The sequence below is a fragment of the Condylostylus longicornis genome, unplaced genomic scaffold, assembly GCF_029603195.1.
Source record: "Condylostylus longicornis isolate FDR11 unplaced genomic scaffold, ASM2960319v2 ptg000135l, whole genome shotgun sequence".
NCBI classification, from domain to species: Eukaryota; Metazoa; Arthropoda; class Insecta; order Diptera; family Dolichopodidae; genus Condylostylus; species Condylostylus longicornis.
Genome location: NW_026578103.1, coordinates 4,544,007 through 4,571,593, shown reverse-complemented (window position 1 = coordinate 4,571,593; position 27,587 = coordinate 4,544,007). Strand labels below are relative to the sequence as shown.

The 27,587-nt window shown below is 21.9% G+C and overlaps 2 protein-coding genes across 2 annotated transcripts; both read right to left on the bottom strand.

Annotated features, from left to right (window-relative positions):
* Positions 1–1,070: 1,070 nt before the first annotated feature.
* LOC129615300 (uncharacterized) lies at positions 1,071–27,378 on the bottom strand. Its single transcript, XM_055530435.1, has 3 exons — positions 27,236–27,378; positions 14,638–14,779; positions 1,071–2,230 (listed from the first exon to the last, which is right to left on the bottom strand). Exons 2-3 carry the CDS (start codon positions 14,777–14,779, stop codon positions 1,668–1,670), a joined length of 705 nt encoding a protein of 234 aa, XP_055386410.1. The 5' UTR covers positions 27,236–27,378; the 3' UTR covers positions 1,071–1,667.
* LOC129615301 (uncharacterized) lies at positions 4,892–5,664 on the bottom strand. The gene has a single exon (XM_055530436.1). The coding sequence runs from the start codon at positions 5,509–5,511 to the stop codon at positions 5,068–5,070; it is 444 nt and encodes a 147-aa protein (XP_055386411.1). The 5' UTR covers positions 5,512–5,664; the 3' UTR covers positions 4,892–5,067.
* Positions 27,379–27,587: the final 209 nt, after the last annotated feature.

Genomic DNA, 27,587 nt, shown 5'->3' with positions numbered 1-27,587 from the left:
TGCAAACTTTTTTTTAACCGATGAAATCATGTGTGAATTCTTTAAGATAAATTAATAAAACACAAGTTAAAAAAAAACGAATAAAATTTTAATTGAAAAAGTAAAAATTTGTATTAAAAGGAAGATCAAAAACTTGCCAAATTTTTTGAAATTATGAAATTGTTTAGAAAAGATTTTAAATCTACATATGTATACGAGTATACGTTAAACCAGAGCTGTATTTGTTTACATGTATATGTACTGAGAAAATAGGGCTGGAAATTTATAAAAATTTTATAAAATTTAAAAAAACTTTAAAAAGTTTTAGAATGCAAAGCGTCTGGTATAATACTTTTTTGGAAAAAATTAGGGAAAATAATGACGTTGTCGTTTTCTCAATGTAACAGTTTTTACAATGTTAAAGTTTTTTCAAGTTTTTTAAAGTAAAATTTATTGCTTTAAATATTTAGCTGTTAAAATATAATATGTTCTTCTTTATGTACTGTTTATGTTCTTTATGATTGATAAATATTTATCAATATAAAGTTTTTTCAACTCTCCCGTCACGCTTATTCTTTCTTTAAATCAAGTTTTTTTTTCTTTGTGAGAAATGACGTCACTGTTTTCTCTTTTTAAAGTTTCTTAAAATTTCATACCAGACAGAACTAATATTTCAACTTTTTTAGTTAAGGCCCCTTTATTGCGCATATTTTCGCCAATTTATTCAAATCATGTACATAACCCAGAGATCGTCAATCTTTCTTAAGAGTGGCTCAAAATCAACCAAACATTAAATAAAACGATATACCTAAACCCACAATCTCTTTAAAGCGCGACTTTCATATTTCTATAATTATGCAAATTTTATGTAATTAAGATAACTTCAAGGTCAAATTTTATATAGCATAATTTCATTTTATACCACTTTTCAAAATATTCACAAGATATGCCACATAATTTCATCGATATTAGTCTAATATATACAACCAACAGACTACAGAATTCGAAAACCAATTTTAAATGAAACAACCAATACCTGAAAAAGGAAATAAAAAACTTATGATATAAATTAAAACAATAATGTTATTAATTGTTTTTGTTGTTTATTTTTATAATATAATGATTTTTTTTCTAATTTTATTTAATTACACAACTTTTTTAAGCGAAAGTTCACAAAAAAAAAATAAATATTCAAAATGGGATATATTTTATAGTGTATGATAATTAAATATCAAGACAGATAAAATATAACTGAACTGGGCAGTTTATTTTTTGCTTTTTTTTATTAAAATAAATTAAAATTTATGATGAACAAAATTGAAACTGGTTCTTATTTCAAGTAAAAAAAACAGAACTTAAGTATGTAAATCAAAAAAAAAACAGTCCTTAAACAGAGAATTATCATAATTTACATATATAAATAATTATTTAATAATTTTCATGTTGCTTTCATTTATTACGAAATCAAAATTCTATGTTTAAATTTATTTTATAAAATCGCACGAAAAAAAAATATATACCTAAAGGTATGTATGGATTAAATCAAGTAATGATCAAGGAGGAATTTAATTTTTTTATTTTAAATTAAACAAAAATAATAAAAATTTATGAAAATAATAAATTTAGTAAATATGAAAACAAAACGTTGAATTTACACATATACATATATGTATTTTAATTAAAAGATCTTATAGACGAATTCCTGGATTTGTAGCTGCAACATAACGTAATAATTCATCGGAATCTTCGCAAATAACCGGTTTTTCATGATAACATGCAACATCATGCCATTGAATACCATCATTATATACATTATTTAAAACTGATAGACATTGTTCTTTTGTTTGATTAATATCATATTCGGCATTATCGGGTTGTGGCCGTTTTTTATGTCCTGTCTGTGACCATGGATTATATCCCCAATTTTGTGGTATACGATTTGTGGCTTGAATCTTTTCACGTGTTGCTGACCAGAACCAACCAAAGATATTTTTAGGTTCTAAATCTGGACGATTTTCACAGCCAGCAAAATCGCATATACGACCAGATGTCCATATATATGGTACATCATTTTGTTGAATAACTCGGAATATTAAATTGTTCTTTTCTTGTGTCTCTAATGATACTAAATCCATACAATATTCACGACAAATATTTCTTCCATCTAACCAATCAAATTTTTTATTTGCTAATTCTGGTACGTGTGAACTTAAGAAAAAATTTCTACCACGATAACTAAATTCTTTCGGCCCTGTTAAAGAAAAAAAGTATTTTTTTTTTGTTAATATTTAATTGGATATAAAAAAAAATATATAGTAAAAATGTTTTGTTATCATTATTATTGAAAATAAAATCATAATTACTTTACTACTACCAATGTATGTATGTGTTTGCGTGTATGAATATGTACGTACTCTGATAATAATTAAAAAAAAATCGTGTATGCATGTATATATGTATGTTATATTCGAAACTCGAATTTGATCGTTATAATTACAGTTAAACTTTAATCCTATACCGTTTTTTCAAAATTAATGAAAGATTCTACATACGTAGTGAGACAGGCACCAAGAAAAACATGTTTTTGAAATTAAAAAATTAATCTTTTAAAAATATTTCACAAAATTTTAATTTTATCATTCTGTATCTTGTCGAATGTGTGCAAAAAATAAAGTGATTGATCAATTGAAATGGAAATATTGAGAATTTAATCAAGTAAACTGAAAGTTTATTGTAAAATTTATTTACAAGATCAGTCTACTATATACTTCATATATGTGATTTATATTACAGTTACTTGCGATAAGATTTGACTTTCATTTTGTAAGATAAATAAGATACTTTAATTTTTCGAAAAATTAAATTGTTTGAAATAAAAAACAAAATGTGAATTTGTTAAACAAAGAATAAATCTAGTAAGAATAACCTATTAAAATGATGTGCATATAAAATTAATAAAAATTTCAAATTTGACAACGTGAATTCAAATTATGGTGCTATGGAAAAGGTTATTTTAGTAAAATATATTTATTCCCAATTTTCACCCCCCTGGTAAATTGAACCTTTATTTCCATAACAAAAATTAAATTATTCCAATAGTTAAATTAAAATTAATTGATTGAAAAGTTTTAGTAATATCGGTAATAAATGATTTTGAACAAAATATTTTTCTTATTTTAAGCTTTTAAAGTAAAGTGACACACAAAATGCACAAATAAATAAAAAATATCCATAAACAGTGTTACAAGAATATACAACATTTAAAAAAAATAGTTGAATTATCACTTTTTTGATCATTTGTTTGCACTTTGAATGAAACAATAACTTCAAAATCCTTACAAAAATAATTTAATTTGTGCCTCACCCCTAAATTTCCAATATTGCTGTTATGTTAGTATATATTTACATAAATAGTTAATTAGTTAATAATTGTTAAAATGTACTATGTATTAAATACAATATTAGTATTTTATGTTTAAAAAAAAATTCTAAAATATCTTGCCGTGAACGGGAATGTCATTTGCAATTTGGACGCAAAAAATGAAGTCATCTATTTAATTTCATATTTCTTCACTTTTTGACTACTTTTGCATTTAATGGCGTTCCCGACTATAACCTGATATATATACATTAGATTTAGAATTTACAATTCATTTTTTAGGTTATATACTATTATACCAAATTAAATGTTATTTTACAATAGAAACAAACCAAAGAACCTATAGTAAATTTATTTTAAATGATATTTAAAGGTAGAAACTCTACAGAAAGCATTTTGAAAAACTAAAAATAAAATATAAAAGATTATATATGTAAGTAAGGAGTGAAATAATTTTTATATACTTAACTATTATGCGTAAATTTACATACTTTATAAAGACATTTTTTATGTAGATTTTCTTTCTGGGCATATTGATTATGCATTTTTTTTAGGTTATGTATGAATTTTGCGTTTGCTAAATTTTGTTTAAAAGCCGAAACATGTATACTAGAAAATTTTTCATTGTTGCCAAACAAATAAAAAAAAAACCAAAAAATTTTGTATATTTAGTTTTTAATTATTTTATATTTTTGTTCAAAATAGCCAATTCTTTCAAAAAATGTTGTTTTGAAAAAAAAAAGTTTTTCTTTAAAATTATTTTCTTTGGAAAGAAAAACGTACATTTTTTCTGTTCTTCATTTTTAATATTTTTATATTAATTTTAAGGTAATAAAAACATAAATTATTGATTAATTAAAACAAGTTAAAACAAAAACAAAAGATATAATTTCTAAATATTCTAAGATAAAAGATACAATAAGATAATAAAATTATATAAATATTTGCATTAGTAAAACACAAATGAAAATATAAAAAAAAATGTAATAACAATCTATTGAATTTAATGAAGTAAAAATTAAAAATTTATTTCATTATTCAAGAAGTATAATATTATGTAAATGGTTAAAGAAATAAAAAATTAAGTATAAGTTGTTATTTTACAGAAGAAGTATTATTTGTATGTATATATGTACATAAAAATTGAAGTATATATACATGTACATAACATTATTAAAATATTTATGCTAAAAGAAATCTTAGAAAACTATTTTTTTGCTTAGTTACAAATACAATTAAACAACAAACATTTATACATACATATATACACACATTTCGATCATTCATTTTTATTTCGTTTTGACAAACAATCATTAAAATAAGCTTGAAAATTGTGGTTGATATTAAGAATTTTTCTATAGAATTAAATTTTGTGCTTGATATGTTTGTAATATTGAATATTATTTGTTAAATATATTTTGAAATTCAATAAATTATTAACAATATTATTTTTACTGAAAAAGTATCATTGTAATTGAAAAAACTGTTCATAAATTCATTAAAATTACAAGAAAATTAAAATGAATGAGCGAATTATGTATATACATATATGTAAATATATATACATATACATATATGTAGAAGTAAATATATGTATAATCTTAGATAAAGAGTGTTTTAATTATTTACATTTAAATTTGTATGTATATATAATTTTATTTCTGTTCTCAAATATTATTATTTTATTTGTATATAAAGAATTAGCTAATTTATAAAGGAATACGATATTTTGAAGCAACATAATTTAATAGTTCATCGTTGTCTTCACAAATAACTGGTTTTTCGTGATAACATGCAACATCATGCCAATAGATACCATCTTTATAAACATTATTTAAAATAGCTAAACATTGTTCTTTTGTTTGATTAATATCATATTCGGCATTATCTGGTTGTGGTCGTTTTTTATGTCCTGTTCTTGACCATGGATTATATGTCCATCCTGATGGTATACGATTTGTAGCAGTAATCTTTTGACGTGTTGGTGACCAGAACCAACCATAAATATTCTTTGGTTCTAAATCTGGACGATTTTCACAACCTTTAAAATCACATATACGACCAGATGTCCATATATATGGTACATTATATCTTTGTATAATACTATTAATAAAGTAATTTTTTTCTGGTGTTTCAATTGATACCAAATCCATACAATATTCACGGCAAATGTTACGACCATCTAACCAATCATACCTTTTATTTTTTAATGCTGGTACATGTGAACTCAAAAACAAATTTTTTCTTCCATATCTAAATTCTTTTGGTCCTGAGCATTTTTGAAAATTAAATAATTTTTTTTTTTGAAAAAAGAAAATATATAAAAACTCATGAAAATCTTAATTCATTTATAAAAATTTCCTATAATTCAAATTAGTTCTATCCTAATACAATAACTGAAAAATTATATGAGTCGAAATCATTAATTTTTAATTTAACAAAAAAGTTTTTAATTTAAAAAACTAGAACGTATTTTAACGCATTTGAATGTAGTATTGAAATTTTTATTGCTCAGTATTGTTTGTTTTTTTTTTTTATTTGAAAACTCTTAAATATTATATATTAAAACTTTTATTATCTAATATAATTATGACATATTCTTATATAAGTCAAGTAAAAATATATAATATAGTAAACGAGTTGTCACAAACCTAAACTGAATCATTAACCCAAATTAATAAAATCCACAATTATTAAAGAAAAAAAAAGAGTCATTCTGTTTCTTCATTTTACTTTTGGGTAGCACTTATTAAATTAATATCGTATTTTACATAAGTTTTATGCTTATATAATATATTTATTTATGTACATTAAAGGATTTTATATAAAAATAATAATGAAAGTTTTTATAATATAGTTTAACAATTTTATTATTATATATTTTAATACTTAATCATTTTTATTCAATATTATAATATACAAGCTGCTAATATTGTGGTTCTTATTGTTCATTCTAAAAATCGCCCAAGTTTTTTGATAATATTCAATTTTTTGGCACTTTAATAATAATTTTCAAAAAATGGAGTTAATCGATTTATCCTGTGAACTGCTTATGTAAACATAATTTTAGTTTCGTATTAAATAAAAAAATTACAGAAACTACTGAACAGTGTTACAAATTCATTCTCTTGTTATTATTATTAATTTATTCACATATTTATTTTGACAAAAGAAAAATACTCTCTAATTTTATTTTTCCATTTAGTTTTTAATTTTGTGAACACCCATTATTAATAATCTTGAATAGCTATCACATTTTTTCCTTTAAGGGTGTGACATTAAAAACAAACGAATTATTTATTATAATAAAAAACGAAAAATTGCATCTGGTGATAATAATTGGAAATTGGTCAATAAATTAAACAGCATGGCAACATCATAATACTATAAGAATATAACAATAATAACTACTAGTTTATTTTTCTTATTTCAATCATAAATTTTCAAGTATAAAAGAAGGTGTTCAAAAATGACATGATATTCGAAAATAATTTATGAAAATTATTTTAAAATTGCAGAATTCACAATGCTTTTTTAATATATTCATAAATTAATAGTTTTTTTTTCCAACTTTTCGCTCTTACTTTTGGCATTAAATTTTTTAAAGATAAACGTGCAAAAAGAAGATGATAAACCAAAAACTTTTTTGTTAATAAAGAGAAACAAAAACAAAATTTCAAGACTTGAATGAGCTTAATATCACAAAAGAGGCCAGCATATGTAAGGAAAACTTAACTACTACTGTAAAAACAAAAAACCAGTTTTTATGAATTCATTTTCATTTTAAGTACATAGATTTAAAAGAAAAATATAAATAATAGTTTACATTATATTGGAATGTTTATGACCTTCTACACCTTTATAAATTGACCTATTGGATATACATACAATAGGTGTATACAAAATGTGTATGAATAATTGTTAATTAACACTTAACGTATAGTGCATAGAGATTTTCGCATATCATACGATTTGTTTTGCAAATAGTAAAAAATAAAATTGGAATTAAAATTTTTTAACAAAATTTTATGCGCAAACAATTTTTATTATCCCTTTTATAGGGCCCTTTCACAACTTTTGCAAAGTACTTTGAAACAATTAATTAATAAAAGAAAAATGCATAAAACACAACCAATAAATAAAGACCAATTTAACAAAAATCCATCCCCATTTCTATTTAAAAAAAATGCAAAATATTGCAAATTTTTTATTTTAATAAAAAAATATTAAAGGTGTTAAAATATGATGTGATTTTCCCATCAAAAAATATAATTACTTTCCTATCCAATTGATCGTCGGTTTCTATAAGGATTATCAAAATGAAAAAAAAATAATTAAAAATATCACTATTTATTTACTTTACAATCGGAATTCTCCTTTTTTCTAAATGGATAATTCATTTTTCCAATAAGATTGAAAATTATATCAATGGGATTTTTGCATTTTTTGAATAAATTTTGTATACATTTTAGAAAAAACGAAATAAACAATACCGAATAATTCTTCTCACTCGAAAATTACATTATACAAATATATGATAGTTTCTTCTCACTTGCTGAATAAAATAGCGAGATAGACGGTCAGGCATTCTTATTAACTGATAAATAAGTCTTTTAAAAAATGTTGCAGTTATCAGCTGGTTTTTGTTTTTTTCAATTTTAGTTTATAGATTCCAAATATTGCTATTAAAAATTCTTAAATCGTAGCTTCAGTCTGATAGTTAGCTTATAATGCAAACAATCCAAGTAGATCTTCTACTTATCCACACTTATATTTTGTGCAAAAATTAAAAATTTATGTAAAATTGCATTGTTATTAACTGACAAATAAAAACTAAAAAAATTATTTCTATTCACAATTAATTAAATTTTTTTTTATATTTTAAGTTTTTTTCCTAGACTTTCATATATAAAGTTGACTTGGAGGTGATGTGCTATTAAATTTCAAAGTTTTTTATAATTTAAATTTTTTTTATTTCATATTTTAATGAATGTCTCTAGAAAAGAATTTCCAGGTCACATTATGGCGCAATTATTATAATAACGGCTATTTGTCTTATCTTTTCGCTGAATAATTTTTTTATAATTGAATTATAAGTTTTTAAATATTTTTTTGACATTTTAAAAAGTTAAAATTTAGCAAGTATTTATGTACTTTAAATTTAATTACAAATATATAGATTTAGTAAATAATATATGAATTAAGGTTCAAGACTCTTAATAGAATTTATGACTGTACTTGCATATTATGTACATCATGTGAATTGTGTAGTTAAAATTAATATTTTATGGGCCAGCATATTTCTGCAATTTCTTACAACCCTAAATGGTCTTATTAATTTTACTTTAATTATAAAAATTTCAGTATAAGAATAATAAACACTATATAATAAAAATTAAATATCATGTCGGGTAATATACATCACCCATGTATGCGTAAAAAAATAAAAAAAAAATTTTTGAAATATTTGTAAACCGCAATTATACACCTTCAAATACTAGTTTGTCAAATACCGGTGTTTTAAAACCTAAAGTGTATGCATAATATTATCGGAAATTTGAATTCCGCCTAGAATCTTATATAATAAAGCAGAAGTTAAATTTCGAGTAAGATTGTTTAATGTAATTTTTTAGTATAGTAGTGGAAGTCATATTCGATATTCAATATACGAGTACCAATTAGTTGTCATATTTGCTTAGTTCTTTATTTTTAACATATTTTTAAATATGTAAATATGACGTATACGTATATTGACTATATATTAGTTTATAGCAAACGTATACAATTTCAGGTGGTTTTTAAAGGTACTTTTATAATCTGCTACATACAGGAATTGCAATTTTAATAATAAATTGAAATAATCTGTTTAATTAATTAAATTTAACCATTTATTACAATTATTTTTTTCAATCAATAAGTTACTATATATACATATTTAATCTTAAAAACCTACATAGTGTGCATATTGTACACAAGTTTTAATTGTCAAGATGGATAACCTTTGAGTCATAAAATAATATAAAAATTGTTAAGTTCCGCTTCACGCGGAAAAATAGATGATGTTATATATAAGCTTTCATATTTATTTATATTTTATTAAATGAGAAAGAATATGACAACTTTTTCCTTTTAAAGTAATAAAACTAGAAAAAAAAAACAATATAAAAATCAGAAAATATAAAATTCAAGTTTAAAGAACAATTCAGATTGATGATCAATATTAGTTTCGTAATGCATAGCTTTACTTCTTAAATATTTATTATATTGATATTCATATATGATTATGTGAATTATTGAATATTATTAATATGCTTGTAATGCTATATAGTATAGATTTGTCCCAGGTTATGTCTACATTTTAGTTTGTAAATCTATTAAAATCAATTGTGGGTTTTACACGTAATATCATCAAGTGCAAATTTTTATAAAACTTTTAAATTTTTTCTCTTCCTAGGTTGTTATAACTCATATTTATTCATATACCTCTTCTATATTATATAGGTAAATTTTAACTATATTTTGAGAGACATTCTATATTTATATACGAATAAGTTTATATAATAAATCTTGTCTTATGAAAAGCTAATTAATTGCTTTAATAATTGTAATCAACAGCATTAGTTATTTTTCTGTTTTATTTTTCTGTTCTCTCAATCGAAACCGGATATTCTTATTTATAATGAAGTTTTAATGCATATAAGTATATAATATATATTTATAACATTTTAATTGCTCAATATTAGAAAATTTTTTGAAGTTTTAATGCTGTACAATTTACAAAATATACCTGCCTCACAATTGGAATTAATTTATATTAATTCGGATGAAATCAATCGTATTTAAAGTAGCATTTTTTCTCCTGAACAAGAGAAATACATTTTCTAAAAAGCAATCTACTATAGCTATTCCAATAACTTCCATTGATACTAAAATAATTTCTATTGTTGCATACATATGAGACAAGAAAATTAATTGAAAAAAGTGTTAATATAATGGTCAAATTCGACGTTAATTAATGTAAGTTCTATACGCAAAAAAAATATATTAAATTTTATATATAAATTTTTAACAGTGTGTGTATTTTATGTGCATTTGTTTCCTAATCAATTTTATCGAGATCAATGAATATTTGCATGAAATTAATCATTTTATATTAGTACTATAAATTTGTTTATCTATGAACTTTAAATGCATTTAAATATCTTACACATTTAATTTTAAGACTTAAATAATATAATCGTATTATCCATTAAATTACAACTGAAATTTGTATATATTTATATAATTATATCCATATACATATATATGTACATAAAACGCTTAAAAATTGGGTTAATTTAAAATAATTAATTATTACGAAAACATACACATTCCGCATGTACTTATGAAACTTTAATACGTGGACGTATAGTAGGGATATGCGTTCAAAAGCGAATTAATTATGCATACACATTAAAATTTAAAAAGTAGAAGTTTAATTTTTACAATTTTAGAATATACATAAAATACATATGTATATGTATACATAAACATGAATAGAGTTGTGTATAAAAACATGAATTTTATACCGGAAAGTAAGTATAATTTTAACTTTATGTTTACATTTTAATTTTCTGATAGAAATTTTAAAACAGCAAACACTAGTTTACATGAACTGGGTACGAACCATAGCAGATTTAAAATTTATTATCATATCTATTAAAATTAGCAATTTGAATTTTCAATTTCACTTTTTATAATTGAGATATTATAACATAAAATTAATATAATTAAATTCATCTTTTATTTTATACGAATTTAAATTAAAAAATATTTATTTAAAAACCACAAATTTAATATAAAAAATTATGAAAAACTAAAATTTCTGCTTTAAAAAGCTTACTGCAAAATTTTGTCCGGTTTTATATTCGGCTCTATTAGGGAAAGTTTTTAAATTTTCACAAACATGTAAATTACAAATTTGAGAACATATATAAAAAAAAATTTTAAATTTTTTGTCGAAAAAATTTGAACTATGAGATAATACTGCTATATGGTTTATTAGTTCGACAGTAGTAGTAGAATGACTGCGCTGGACAAAGGTTTTGCCAGTCATAAACCTGCTACCTATAAAATAAATGAATTTGTTCATTAAAATGCATTTCTGCTGTGAACTCAAATAACGTGGTTCATTGAACTTTTGAGTTACAAAAATGTCAGCTGTTGAAATATTTTTTTTTTTTGCTTTTATTAAAAAAAATCTTTGTACGTGTCAATATTGATCGTAGTTTTTCGAAATAAATTTAAAAAAAAAATTTAATATTTAATTTTTTCTTTTTTTGATTTTTATTTCAATAAAAATTGGTTTCACTTTTCATTTGATATTTTGATGTTTCTTATGTTGGGACATAAATTTAGTTTTTGAATAGCCAAATAGTTTACTATTGAAATATTATTTATAGCTATAAAATATGAATTAATTTATTATGCATTCTTGCATGATCGTTACCTATATAAACATAGAAATATCAAGTATTCAATCAATTTCATTATTGTTATAAATAGACTTATCAGCTTTTAAATTTAAATTTATTATAAATTTCGCAAAGGCAAGATAGATTTCTGATAATAAAGCATGCAATAATGTTAAATTATATTAAAATTTTATTTGAATAGGTAGTAGATTGTATTATTAAAAATTTTTTTATAAATTTATCTATAGTTATAAAGTAAAACTATATTATATGGTATTTAGAATTTGTAATTTCTAATTCAAATGAGGAGATTTACAGATAGTATTGAAAATATTTGGGAAACTGTAATACTTTCATTATATTTCAATACTTTTATTATATTAAAGTTTTAAATTTAATTTAATTTTTCGATTAGCTGGAAAATTAGTTTTATTCATTCCGAATATTCGGAATGAATGAACGAAAACGCTACTTTTATTCAATAAAAACATTTTGAACACCGAATGACTTCATGTAATGTAAATTTTTTTATCGGCGCCGTTTACATATATGACAAAATATAAGTCTAAGTCTAAAAATGTACGGCAAACTCTGATAATTGCTTACATATCAGCTATTTGATAGAACTTAAACTTGACAGACTTTTAGATTTTTGATTTAACAGTATCTTCCATTCCAGTTTTGTTCAACAACCAAAATTTAGCTTCATTTAAATAACAAGTATAACATTGTAGTATAAAACAAAATGTTGTAGGACCTTGCAACAATTTATAACATTAGTAAATTGCTAATGTTATAAATTATCTTTGTATTATTTTTAAATTGTTACAGGAGTCTTCTCAAAATATACATGATGATCGAAAATTAATTCTTTACAGTTAATCACAAAGCTTTCACGATAAAAATATTACAATTTTTGGATTTTTGAATATATTACTAAATTATAGTTTCTAATAAGTTATTTTTCCTAAATACCTACATATTGATGTTTTCATACATATTTTATGTAAGAATATTTCAAATAATTTAAGTACAATTTAATGATAAAAAAAATAATTTAATTATAAAATAATTTTAAATGAGTGCTTTGAATGTCATAGAATTTCAAAGTTTCTATATATATATGTATATACTATTTTTTATATACATAAATGTATGTTTATATTATATTTTTATAATTAATCAAAATAATTTTCGAAAAATCTATATATATAGAAAAATGCGAAAACATAGATTATGTATATATGCAATTATTGTATTCCAAAACCAAGTATATTCTTTTGAAAACATTAATTGTATATTATGTATATATGTATATATATATATAAAGTAGGAATGTATATAATGGAAAGATATTATATATAAAAGTAAATATACGTATGTATAAGAATAAAAATGTTTTTAATTTTAGAAACAAAAATTATAAAAGCATTTTTTATTTACATAAATAAAAATCAAGTAGAATTTTGTATGTATATGTTTTTATGTATAAAGGATGTTCATGCATAAAACATATTTATGTGTATATGTACGCATTCATACATTTCTCATAATATTATATATACATAATTATATATTTGTTTATGTGTAAAAAATAAGTATATAAGTTAAAAAATTAATAAAAGTAAATATGGTTTTTTTGTTGTGTTTTTTTTTTTTTTTTGTGGAATTATAACCTGTGTATTTGAACAGTTTGGTGTGACAACTACATTTATAAGTTTATAAAGTTTTTAAAATTAATAATTGTAAATTGTTTTTATAAATAAATAAAATTATATAAGTAAATATTCAATTTTATTTTTTTTTGTTTTCATATGTTTGTGTTGGAAATATTTTATATAAAAAGTAAATAAAGATTTTTATAATGTGCAGAATATATTTTACATTTAAAACATTGAAAACATGCAACACAAAACAAAAAAAATTATATTTAAAAATTGTTATTTAATAATAAAAACAAGAATATTAAAAATAAGAAAACAGACAAAGTGAAACGTAAATATTTAATTATATAATTTATTAAAACTTTATTATTTTGTTGGATCTTGTAGGATATTTGGTGGCTCTCGCTTTTCGATCTAAATACTGTGACATCATTGATTATAAAATGACAAGAAACTTTTGTTTTAACATTTTTGAGGAGGTCACATGAAAAAACCGCATGAGAAGGTCAAATTCAAAATGATTCAAAAAGGTGAAAAAAGCAATATATGCCATTTATTAAAAGGATCAAAAATGGCTAAAATTTTTGCTCCAGAGTGGGTATCAAATATCAAGTTTAACCTATTTCTGATTTTAATATAGCAATTTTTGAAATTTTCGTATACCTCTTCTAAATGATTTTTAAAATGTTATATTTCTTATGTCATTCATGTCAAATTATCAAGGTCATATGGAGTGGGTTATGAAATATAAGAGATCAAATCCCATTCTATATAAATAGAATTAGGTAGCTTCATACTTTTCTTGAGATACAATTTGTAAAAATAATTTCGTTTTGAAAATTTACCGTCATACTTGGAATATTGTTTTTTAATTTTAATTAAATAGCGTCATTCCTCACTTTCATTTTGATTTTAAATATTATTAAGGTATCTCTGATTCTTTCTCTGAGCATTTACTTTTGGAAACTCATTTTATGTGAATAAAAAAAAAACAATTTATTTTAAAATTTACTTTAAATTTTGTAATAATTAGAAGCAATTATAGCTTAAGCCCCTGATATCCTACAATTTCTTTTCATATATTTAAAATATTTCAAATAAATTAACTAGATTATTAAATTAAAAAGAAAAGACAAAAGGAAAAAATAAAGTTAACACTTACTTGAAGAACATTTTGCTGGGACTGGTAATGATAAAAATCTTCCAGGTTTTGTTGATACTGCTGTTCTAGTTCCTTGTCCAACTGCCGGTTGTGCTAATTGCGTTATTGCGCACGCTGCCAACGTAATAAGTGCGAATCTCATCTACAAAAATAATTAAAAAATATTGTAACTTTTATTCCTTAATAATTATATCAAAAAAAAAAGTTCAATTCAGATGATAAACAATTAATTAAATTTAATAGAATTGTTAACATGTTTAAAATTTTTATTATTTTAAGTAAAATTGTGAGTTATTCACATTTGAAAGCATTAACAAAGAAGCAATTTTGAATTTATTTAAAATTTTATTTTGTCTCTTATACTGCACTCTGAAAATTCACGGCTTTAACGTAAAACACATGGTATTAAAAATTTATTAAAAAACTCCCCCTGAATGTTACTCATATAAAAAAAGAGAGAAGTTAACATGTATAACATTTGGGCAGAACAAATTATCTTTTTGGAAATAATTGTTTATAAGATTTTTAATTTTTTTTAACAAGTTAAAGAATAAATTCCAAATATTTTTAGTGCTATAAAATTTATATTATTTAAGTATTTCTTAATTAGGTATTTTCTGTTTAACGTCAATCAAATCCCATACTAATTTCAGAGTTAATTACAGAAATATTTAATTCTCATAATTTATAATGCGATTAACAAGAAAATAAAATCAAAATTTTTATATAGAGAATTACATAACTTCATATATATTTGATTTCTATTAATATGCAAATAATTTAAAGAAATAATTTAAGATGAATCGGAGACAGATCTATGATAGGTGATTGTAACTTAATTTGATTAAAATAAAACCATATATTATTATAAAAAAAATATGAAAATTTTCACATGGTTTCTTTGACATATACGCTCGCGTATTCAAACTTCTCACAATCTAAACGAATATTTTGTACAAAAAAAAATACCAAAATGAATGAATGATTAAAATTTTTAAAAAATATGCATAAATTTGAATTAATAAACGATTTTTATGTAATAATGATACAATAAAATATATATTAAAAATATAATAAAAATATTAAATTAAATATTAAAATAATTTATTAAAAACTTAGCTAACTCATAATAAAAAATTAAACTGAACAAAATGAATATTACAAATTTGTTTATTAAATGTTTAATAATAAATAAAATACATATGTATAGCTGCATTATTCAATTTTATACAAATTTTTTTTTATTAAAACGAAAATGTTGTAAAAGACATTTAAAGGCCATTAAGGAAAAGTGAAAAAATTCGATTTTTTTTTTGTTTTGGTTTTCTTGTTAACATTTTTATCTTCAATCATCGTCAGGAATTATTTGCATATTATTTCATAATGAATATTTTCTTCGCACATTTTAACATCTTATAAACTCTATTATAATCTCATACCCACTTGGGGAATAATTACGGTAGTTATAATGATTTGTTTAATAAATTTTAGTAAAAAAAAAAAATTTATGAAGGAAAAAATTCGTATTTAAATGGAAAATATTTTCATTTTCGTTTTTTATTATGGAAGTTGTTGAAGTGGGTGCTACACACGCACCATCTTATGTATTATGCATATAAGAATCTATATATACACATATATACTTTATTTAATGTAATTTATATACTTGAAGAAGTTATTCTGCCAATCTTTAATGCATGTCAAGGATTAAACTACAAAGTATTTATGACATATAGTAAATGTTGTTAAAAAAATTTTTTCTTGTTTTTTTATTGAAAATTAATTTTAACACAATTTAATAACTTTAATACAATTGTACAAGCGTTTAGATTGTGAGTAAAGTTCTTTGATTTGCAGAAGCACATATTTAGAGTATCTATACATATACATATACGCTATATATAAATGTATTTGAACAATAATCTAATAATTAAATTAATTTTTATTCAATTTTAATTTCTATGAATTGTCATTAGTTAGTGCAGACGTATAGAGCCTCAATGGTTAGTAGAAATAATTGAAAATTTCTTGACAATATATTATATAATTACTATATACAAGTTAAATTGCCTAACATTATAATTAATTTTTGTATAAATTTTAATTTTGTATTCAATTTGATTTTAAGGTTTTTGTTTGTTTTTTATTGCATTTTATAGCATTTTAATTAAATTTTATTAATATAATTTTATACAAAAACATAAATTATATAATTTTCTGTTATAATAAGTTACCGTAAATCGGGGTATAGAACAATCTTTTTCAAATATTCAAATGAAATTGAATTCAAATTGGTTGAATAACAAATTCAAATTTACTAAAAGGGCACAAATTTACATAAGTATAGATAAAGTGACGAAAACGGAATTAAAGTGAAATTTTATTTGAATATAAAATAAATAAGAAATAAATTGAAAAAATCGTGGAAACTGTATGGACGTCATTTTCTTTAGCATAAGATATTCCTATTGTCAAGCCGGAATATTGAGCGGTAATTTTGTATTTGTGCAATACTTTTCTTTTGGAAATTTGAATAGTAATTCAATATTACATATTTTAAATAATATTATTTTCTGTAGAAAGGCTATTTCATTTCCATATTATATAGACTTGGTTTAATTTAATTGATATAACTGAAACTTTGTATATATATAGTTTTAGTTATATATAACTCGTCTAGCTTCAATATGAATTTACAATAAAAAAATCTGATGTGGTCAGCACATAACCGACCGCATTGTGTATTGTCTAGTTAAATGAAAGTGTTACAGAATATTATAAAAATGTCTTTTAAATACTTCTTTCCAATTTTTAGGACATTAGTAAGCTTATAGTTAACATACTTAGAAAAATGTAAATTTGGCTCTTAGTAGAGTTTCGCTTTGTGCTACCCGAATTCCCTGAAATGCTCGCCAGTTAGTTTGGGTAACAACCGGAACTCAAATATCAAATTTCAAGAAATTCCATCAATTTGTTCTGTGGATATGGTGAAAAATGTAAAATCGGCCCGCAAATCCGTTTTCGAGCCCTGATCTTTCCAAAAAATTTATATGTTCATTGTTTTAATACGAGGAGTTCATATATTAAATTTCAATGAAATCGGTTGATTATTTCTCTTTATATACACAAAAATGTATATTTGGCCCGTAGTAAACGTCTAGTTGCCGATGCCTGATTTCTTCCAAAACATACGAATTTTTGCGGACGGTCGAGCTGAGCTTATATATAAAATTTCAAGTAAATCGGTTGAATACTTTCTTCAAAATGTTCAAAAATGTAAAACAGGCCCGCTAAAAAGTGCAGTTCCCGAGGCCTGATATATACCAAAAGTTGATCGATCCGTGCCATGGTGGAAACAAACTTACATATAAAATTTCATCAAAATCGGTTCAGCCGAACTTGAGATACACGCGTGCACACACAGACCGACAGACGGACAGACCGACAGACCGACAGACCGACAGACCGACAGACCGACAGGTTGCTAAAAATAGTTTATTTACACTTCCCTACTATGGAGAAGTACGTTCCCACCGAAAACTCGATATGCAAAATTTGTTGCCATCACATAACCTACCTATTGTTTACACAATACGGTCGGTAATATGTGAAATAAATGTATAGGGATTTTATTTTTTAAGAATTTGCTCATTTCCCTATTGTAAAATATAATTTAAGGTACGTAACCAGCAAAACTATAATGAAAAAATGGAAAAATCCGATATACCGTTACTAAGAAAATTTTGTGATTTTGGAATTCCCAGAATATTTTTTCATATTCAATACCAATTTTAAAATATGTGCAATTTGCATGAATGTATATATGTATGTGTAAAATTACGTGCTTTTCTACAGCAATTTAATTTGTTTTTTTTTTTTCAAAACAATACTTAATACATTCCTTTATATGTATATATTGTATAAATAATATATAAATAAAAGCGTATCTTAAAAATTGGCGTGTAAATCATCAAGTTGATAATTGGGCTGGTTGCACCTTGTAAAATTATTACTTAACAACTGAATATAAAATGTATATTTTAAAAATATAAAAGAAATATGGGTAACAAGCAAATATGCGTATAGATGTGAAAAATCAAAAAAGAAAACAATAAATAAATAAACGGTGAAAAAAGACCATCTTAAGTATTTAAAATTGCTTGGTGTTTCAGTATGTTTCGTATTTTTTATTTAATGCTTGACCAAATAAAAAATGTTATAACCCAAAACTATGTACATATACAATCTTTATATATTTTTTTAAAATATATATATACTTAATACGTGACCGCATATTGTGTGTACATATAAGCCTATATACACACAAATATATTGTAAGTTTTGAATTGAAATTGAATCTTAACTTGAAAATATCTTAAATGTCTGGTACAGCAAACTCGTTTTATTAGGTGAATTATTTTTTCTTTTTATTTTATTAATTATTATTATTGTTATTATTTTCACTTTTTTTTATGTCTGAAAACTTATATATGAGCATTTTTAACATATTAAGAAGATGGCACGTGAATTAACGTTGTTTTAATGCTGTGTATGTTTGTACATTTTATATTTTATTGATTGTAGTTTTCTTAATATTTTTCTTGTTTTTTTATTTAGACAAACATTTAAACATACGTATATTTTATATTGATAATGTTTGGTGAGGTTGAAAATATTTTTTTTGTTGAATTTTGTTGTTCTCCTTTTTATTTTTCAAATTACAAAATATTAAATCTTATTACTAGTTTTTTTTTTTGTGTATTTAGGTTAAGGTCATTTTTGTTACAGAATGACCTCTTCAGTGTTAAATATTTAAAAAAAAAATAAATAATTAATAATAAGAGATAATATAAATAGTAAATTTGTGTAATCCTAGAATTCGAAAAAAATCTTTTTGTTCATATTTGGTAATATTTATAAATATTTTTAGAGTTTTGAATAAAATTTTTTATTTTTTAATATTTTAAAGTGCATGTTGTTATTTCTATTTTAAATTCTATTTTTAATAAAGCTGAATATCAGGTTTATACAACACTAGCACGACCTAGTCATATTAGGTTGTACCAAACATATGTGTACATATATATATGCACATATATATATGTACATATATATATATATATATATATATTCATAAAATTCAATTGAAAAATTACAATACATGTTTTAAGAAAAACAAATAGGATTTTGAATAAAACGTTGCATACTTTTTGTGCACAAACGTCTTGATAAAACTCAATATTTTCACTAATGCAATGTAATTAGTCGAATGCTTTAATTGAAATGTATAATTTTTCTTAATTTTATAAATTATATGTAGAAAAATTTGTAGTTTAGATTAAATTTTAAAAAAATAATTAAATTGAAAGAAGAAACTAAAAACTATAAGAATTTCTTTTAAGAAATCTTCTGTAATTATAAATATATGCCGAAATAAATTCTCTTTTTTTGAACGAAACGAGTTTTTTGGTATAACTGAAAATTCTAAATCATAGTTAATTTTTTGTATTCATGAATAATCAAGTACCAAGTAAATAATCTTTATTCCATATAAGAATCTATCGATAGTCATTTAATGATTTAAATTTCATAACATTAAAAATTTAAATTTTATGAAATTTCATAATAAATATTTAATAATTTGCTTAGTATAAGATATTGCAATTACTTCGAATCTTCAAAAAACGAATAGTAAAGTAATGAATACTTGACTACTTTACTTGATTATTAACACAATCATGCGTGTTACATGAATCATATTTTTTATTATTAAAAATATAATTATATAGTATTGATTTTCAAATTGAAAATATCAAAAGAATTAAAATTATTACAAAGTATATTGCAGGACAAAATTAATAAAGGAAATATTTCAGATGAATTATTTTCTTAGGCGCATATTAATTCAAAATTTTTTTGCAAATGCACAATAAACCGCGAACAATAAAATTTTTATTTCAACAAAAATGAATATATTTACAAATTACCATTAAATGACTGAAAATGTTGTATTAATTTGAACTTGTAATTTGTAATTTGAAAGGAAAATTGTACACAAAAATACAATTTATTAAACTAACACAATTTTATAATATTAAAGTAAAATAAAATTTAAAATAAAATATTATAACAAAAACTTCCAGACATGTACATACATACGAATACATAGGTTCAAGTTCGTTTAATTTCAAATAAATATTTGATTGCTAATTTTAATAAAAACCAAAAAAAGGTCAACTGAAACGATAACTATGTCTTAAGTTTTAATATGTGCTCGCCAAAGTTAATTTATATATAACTAAATAAATTTATTGATAATTGGATGAATATTAATTTAATTGTCTGCATACGGTATAAGCATAATAATGTATAAATTAACCTCAAATTTAAAATATATTTGCATATATGTGTGTATAATCCTATAGTATTTCTACATTATTAATTGCAGTATAAAGCATAGTTAAAACTTTTATTGCATTTTATTTTTTTTTGTATAATGATTGTAATTCAAATATTAGTTTTTATAAATAAAAACTAAGTATAACAAATTTATAAATTTTAACAGTATCTTTTCCCATATATATTTTACCTTTTCATGTATTAAAAAAATACAATTTCGAAACATCTATTCAAATATTCGAATGATTTTAACAGTATTTTTAGATAAGAGTATCGACATTTTATTGTTATTTTTGATTTATTTATACATATAATATGTGTACATTTTTTAAGTGCATCAGAGTGAAAATTTATTACAATAATTTTTAATAATTTTGTTTTTATTCATTTTCTAAATTACTATTTATTGACTACTCGTATCCTACACTATTCATGTGTATGTAATAGTTAATGTAAGAATATAATATACCTAGAGATGTGATAGACAACGTACATTTATGTGAATATTTTTATATTCAATACAAATGTACTAATTTATAAACAGTACTAAAAATTTTTTGTTTTTATGTTACATATGTGAACAGAATTATTAATTCTCACTTTTTTTTTTAATTCGTATTTCTTTACAAAAAAAAAGAAACGAAAATAATAATCATAAAACAAATATAAACAGAAAAAAAACAATAAGTTAACCATTAAATGAAAGCGACATCTTTTGACATTTTCTATTACCTAATAAGTTGTTGCATGGTTTAAAATATTTTATGCATATACATGCCAACATTATTCCTCAAAACACATGAATTCGTGTGAAAATTTAGATATCACTATCACCACACCACATATGTAACATAAAATTATAACTTGGCCATATGTAAAAATTAAAATGTGCATATGCATCTGTGTGTATACGTGTATACAAAATATTTTTTTAACCCATTTTTACCACATTACAATTCAATAATGATTTTTGTTCAAAAAAACACGAAAAACAAAAAACATTTGTTAGCAAATTAATTTTTTCGTTTTTTTTTTTTAAATACTATTTTTAATTTCATAACTTTTACTATTGCCAATGAAGCATAAACGAAACGTTTACTAAAATGCCGCTAAACATTTTACTTTTTTTTTAGTTTGGCAGTTACTTACTTGCATATTGTTTTCAAAATACGACAGGAGAAGAGCTAGCGACTTTTTTGTTTTTCTTTTTGTTTTTTTGTAGTTAATAGCATTTAACTATGAAACAAGTTAAAAAAAATTAATCTAAATTCACCTTTTTTATTTTAAATCCTAATAAATAAAAATTTGAATTATGAATGAATGGTGAAAACCATGAATGGATTTATTTTTTGCTGTTAAAAAATACACACATGAATTTTTTGCTCTTATTATTTATAGCTAAGCAGTCTAATTTGCTTATTTTGAAAATTATGGAACAAAAAAAAAATGCTTTTTTTTTATTAATATTAAATTGAGATCATTAAGACAAAATTTAATAAAAAAAAATTTAAACTATTTTATTGAATACGAGTACCATAGTAGAAAACCAATAAAAAATTGGACCGTGTTTAACATTATTGAAAAATTTTTAACAATATTTTCGCAATTTTAAAAATTTGAAATACGTAGCAGTAATCTTAAAATTTTAAATTTTTACAAAAACATTGTTATGTTTAGCTATGTAAAATTAATTAATAGTTATCTGAAGATTAATCTTTATATTACAATTAATAATAAATGTATTTAGCTATAAATTAATACAAACTCGTATTTAATCATTAATCTACTTTGATGATATAATAATGAAATTTAAACAAAGTGAGGCACTCATTGTTAATATGAATAGAAAATGTACATATGTATGTATATACAAAATGCAGATTTAAATCGAATTGGAGCATCAAAAATGAATGAATGCATTGAACAAAATAATAAAATATGTGAATAAATTAGTAGTTTGCAAAAAAAAAAAAAAAGAAAAATTAAATATAAAATTTGAATATTGTATTTTTTGAATTTTTCTTTTTTGGTATCATAATTTTGTTTACTATTATAAGGTTATCATACCATTAAAGATAATAAATAAAAAAAAAATCACTTTTTCGGCTATTAAAAATTCAAATATATGCAATTAAAATAGTTTTGCAAATTATTATATTCAATTAGCCTTCAACCATAGACCAATAATAAATTTTATTTACATTGAAAATAATTTTAAATGACCCATATAGGGAATTTATTAATAATCAGGAATTATACTATTGAATACATAATTAATAATGTTATATAGGATCCGATTTAGGTACAATACAGTTTTTTTGTTTGTTTTTGGAAATATTAAGAAATAATGATCTTATGAAATTATAACTATATGTATGTTTGTACATATTGAGCGGATTTTGGGGAATTTTCTAGTATGTCGACACATATTTCAGAATTTTGAAGAGTATGTTATAAAATCGTAAATTTATTATTATAACAATAATAATTTATTGTTGATTATAAACGAAATTGATGTACGAGAAAAAAATATAAATAATGAATTTTGTAAAAAGACTGTTTCTTTTTGATTTTATGAATTCTGTTTTGCATTTTTGTGCAGTCAAAAGCATATACATTTGTTTTGCTTAAATATGATCTTAAGTTATACACCTATGCTAAACCACAATACAATAGTAAACCGCAAGAATAAGCAAATAATAATGTCAAAGAATATGCAAATATGCTTTTGACTGCACTTGAAAACAACCTATAAATAGTGTTTGTAGCACGTTTTATTGTTACAATTCATACGTCATAATAATGTGCATTTTCCATTGAATAAAATTGAAGTGAACACAATATAAACAATTATATGTCAACCATCATACAAAATTATTGGATCCAAAGTTAAGTATATAAATTAAATTTTGTAAAGATATAATAATTAAACTGAAAATATCATATACATATATACAAATTTCAAAGTATCTAATTTAATCTAATTTTTATATTTATACTCGAGTTTGCGTGTGTCCGAATTATTGAACTTTGTACATTATTTTAATTTCATTAATTTCGTTAAATATTTTTATTTTGACAAATTTACTGTTGATAGTTGAGAGTAAAAAAATTTATTTATGAATTTTATTTTTTTTTTTTTTTTCAAAATTTTTTCGAATATCATTAAAATTAAAAAAAAAAAAGAAGAAGAAATAGAAAAACATCTTCAGATTTTTTGCAATTCATTTCAATTTTATTTTGAATTTTAAATTTAATTTGTATTGCATACACTTAAACATTTAAAAATAATAAAAAAAAAAATTTATGGCTAAATAGCGTATAGCATTATTGTTATTAATACTTAGTAATAAAATGTTTTGCTCTTAATATGTTAATGAATGCGAATTTCGTAATGAATTCAAAATCTCATCTTTTTAATTTTGGTGATCTTTTATTATACATTTTTGCTTTTCTTTTTTATTGATAATATGTAAATAAATTAATTTGTATTAATTAAGCAGCAAAAAAAAAAAATGAAGACAAAAAATTTATTAAAAAAAATTAAATTGAATTTTTTAAGAGCTTAACCTAATTAACTTTCATGTTTTCTTTGTATTTTTTGGTTTTTGCTTATATTTAATTTAAATTTTTGAAATTTAAAATAAATTTTTCACGTGTGTGCGATTGTATAATATGTGTACTAACTCTCTTCTTTATATAAATTAAAAAATAAATATTTTATTTCGAATATTTATCATCTAATGAATATAAAATAATTGCGAATTAAAATTTTGTTAAATTTGGGTTTGTGAAGTGCTTTGTAAATAAGTTAAAAATTTTTATTAAAATTAAAATGAATTTTTGGATATTTTGGTTTTTTATTTGAAGCATGTTACATAATAATAAATATTATTTTAAAAAAATTTCTATGACTTTTATATTATCAACAAAAATTTATTAGCATTGAAGGTTTGGTTTTTTTTTCCCATGAAATATTTGTTTTATTTAATTATTATATAATTGTACTAAGTGCAGTTAAAATATGGGCGTGTTTCCATTAATTAGCTCGTGCCTATACATTGTTTTTTAAAAGAGAGTCCTCTGTTTACATACGGCTAGCTGAATATAATTTATTAAAAAATGCGAATATTTATTTATTAAATAATAATAAAAGTAATTGAATTTTTGAAAAAAAAAATGTTTAAAATTTTGACATGATTAGTCAAAATTAGTACTGTCAAATACATATATTAGTTTAGAATATGTATAACACTTAAAGTGAATACAGTTTTGCTCTTGTTTATTTTCTATTGTGAATATTGTAATAAAGTGTTGTCCGTACTATTTTACTTCACACAATTTTATTCGATATTTTCGGTGGTTTTAGTTTTAGAATAGTCTTATGAATAAATATGAATTTAATATGCGATTTATTATTGTTTAAATTTATATTTTTCTATTTGAATTATTCTATAGATGAAGTTAATAATATTCAATTGAATGTGCATTTTAACGTCAAATTTTGCTTCAATTGCATCTTCTCAGTAAATTTCGAACTAAATTGAAAAATTAAAAATAATACTTTAGAAATTGACATATAAATTATCAAAAATAATACAAAATATAAGAAAAAAATTTAAATTGGGGATGGAATTGCAGCCAGATATTCAGGGGCAAAAAAATATTAGAACATTGTAATTTATCAAATAATAATTTATATTATTCTTAATTACGAAATTTTTCGTTCTTAATTTTGTTAAAAAAACAATGATTCTCATAAAAACAAAAAAACATCGAAATGCCTTTATATATACAATTTTCAATGTTTTTAATATTTATAAAACTACAATTATTCTAATTAAAAGCGCATTTATCCTATACATACGTACATACACATATATATTGTATGAATTAATAACTAATTTGTTGCAAGATTTTTCCCCCCAGTTGTAATTGTAATTTCGTTATGATTTGAATACAATGTAACTAAATTACAAATAATTATTGTATATAAAGAATCTAAATGTTTAAAAATTTAAAAATGAAACTCTTGAGAACCCCAACGTGTATGAAAATGAATAGAATTTTAAATTCAAGGAAAGGTGTTACAAAATCAAGTAGAATAAATTTAATAAATTTGAAAGAAATAAAAAATTAAATAAAAAATTCTAAACTGAAATTAAAAAATTGAAATCGAATTATTGTAGCTTAATTTTAATGAATATATCAATCAGGTTATTATGAATCATTTTCAATTAACTTGAAATGATTGCTATTGAATGATTCAATCGCAAATGCAATTAAGAATTCTTTTTAAAATTCATACATAATTATTATATTTATTTTAATGTAAATCATCACTATTATACGACAAAATATGCACATCTATATGAACATCTTTTAGCATCACTCGCATTATGACATAATTATGACACAATAAAAATGACGGGAATGCAACTATAGTTACGTAAACACGGCACGATTGAATGTTAAAATTAACACGACTTATAAATATATAATTACTGTAATAATAATGCACTTATGTATACAATAATATACAAATTAAGCACACTTTAAATGTGCGAATAAATTTTATGTTAATATTTTGTAATTTTTTGTTATTACTTTTCATGAGTTTGTTTTTCTTATTAAATTGTTGTGTGTATACTCTCCGTTAAATATCCGTAACATGATTGATCCTCAAATATTTAAATTATAGCAATAGATTTAATTTTGTATAATACATACATACATACATATTTTACTTTTAATATTTAAACCCACAATTATAATTAATAAAAATACAAGAAACAAAATCAAATTTAAATATTCAAAATTGCTTTAAAATAATTATAAAATTTTTTTAATTAATTCCATACACTTTTTAAATTGTCACTTAATAAATTTAAATGAAAAATTATTGTTCTTATTTTTTTTTTCTTTTTTTTTTGTAAGTTCAAGTTCTTTATAGTTTTTTCTAATAATTTTTTAAATTTTGAGATTCACTTAATATTCCTTGTTCTTTAATTTTGGCTTTAGTTCTTTTTTTTTTAAGTGTATAGGTTTGCAGGGATATTTCCCTATTTAAATCTCCTTAAAATATTAATCCATATGATTAACAGTGGCTCTTTTTATTCCTTGAATTTTTGTGTTTATGCCGAAGGATAACAACTTCTATTAAATTTTATTTTTCTTTTTTTTTTCTTATAATTCTTACCTTAGATTCTTAATATACTAACACGAAAAATGCGCTTACTGACTTAGTACAACCTAGAGTTGTAACTGTTAAACGAAAACAAAAGTTAAATTTATCTGTTAAAAAGTATTTATAGGTTTTGTTGAAAAATGTATGGTTTTTTTACCCGCACCAAAATGATTATATGGTACCTTCAATATAAAATTGGTGAGTATTTCGTTATAAGTGGGATTAAAAAGAAAAAAAAAACAAAAATCGTTTTTTATTATATGTTTTTGTGGTTGTTTTTTTAATATGCTTATATTTACATATAATAGTGATGATATTGTGGTGGGAGAAACTTTGAAGTTTTTTTTTGTCTTCGTATTTTTAT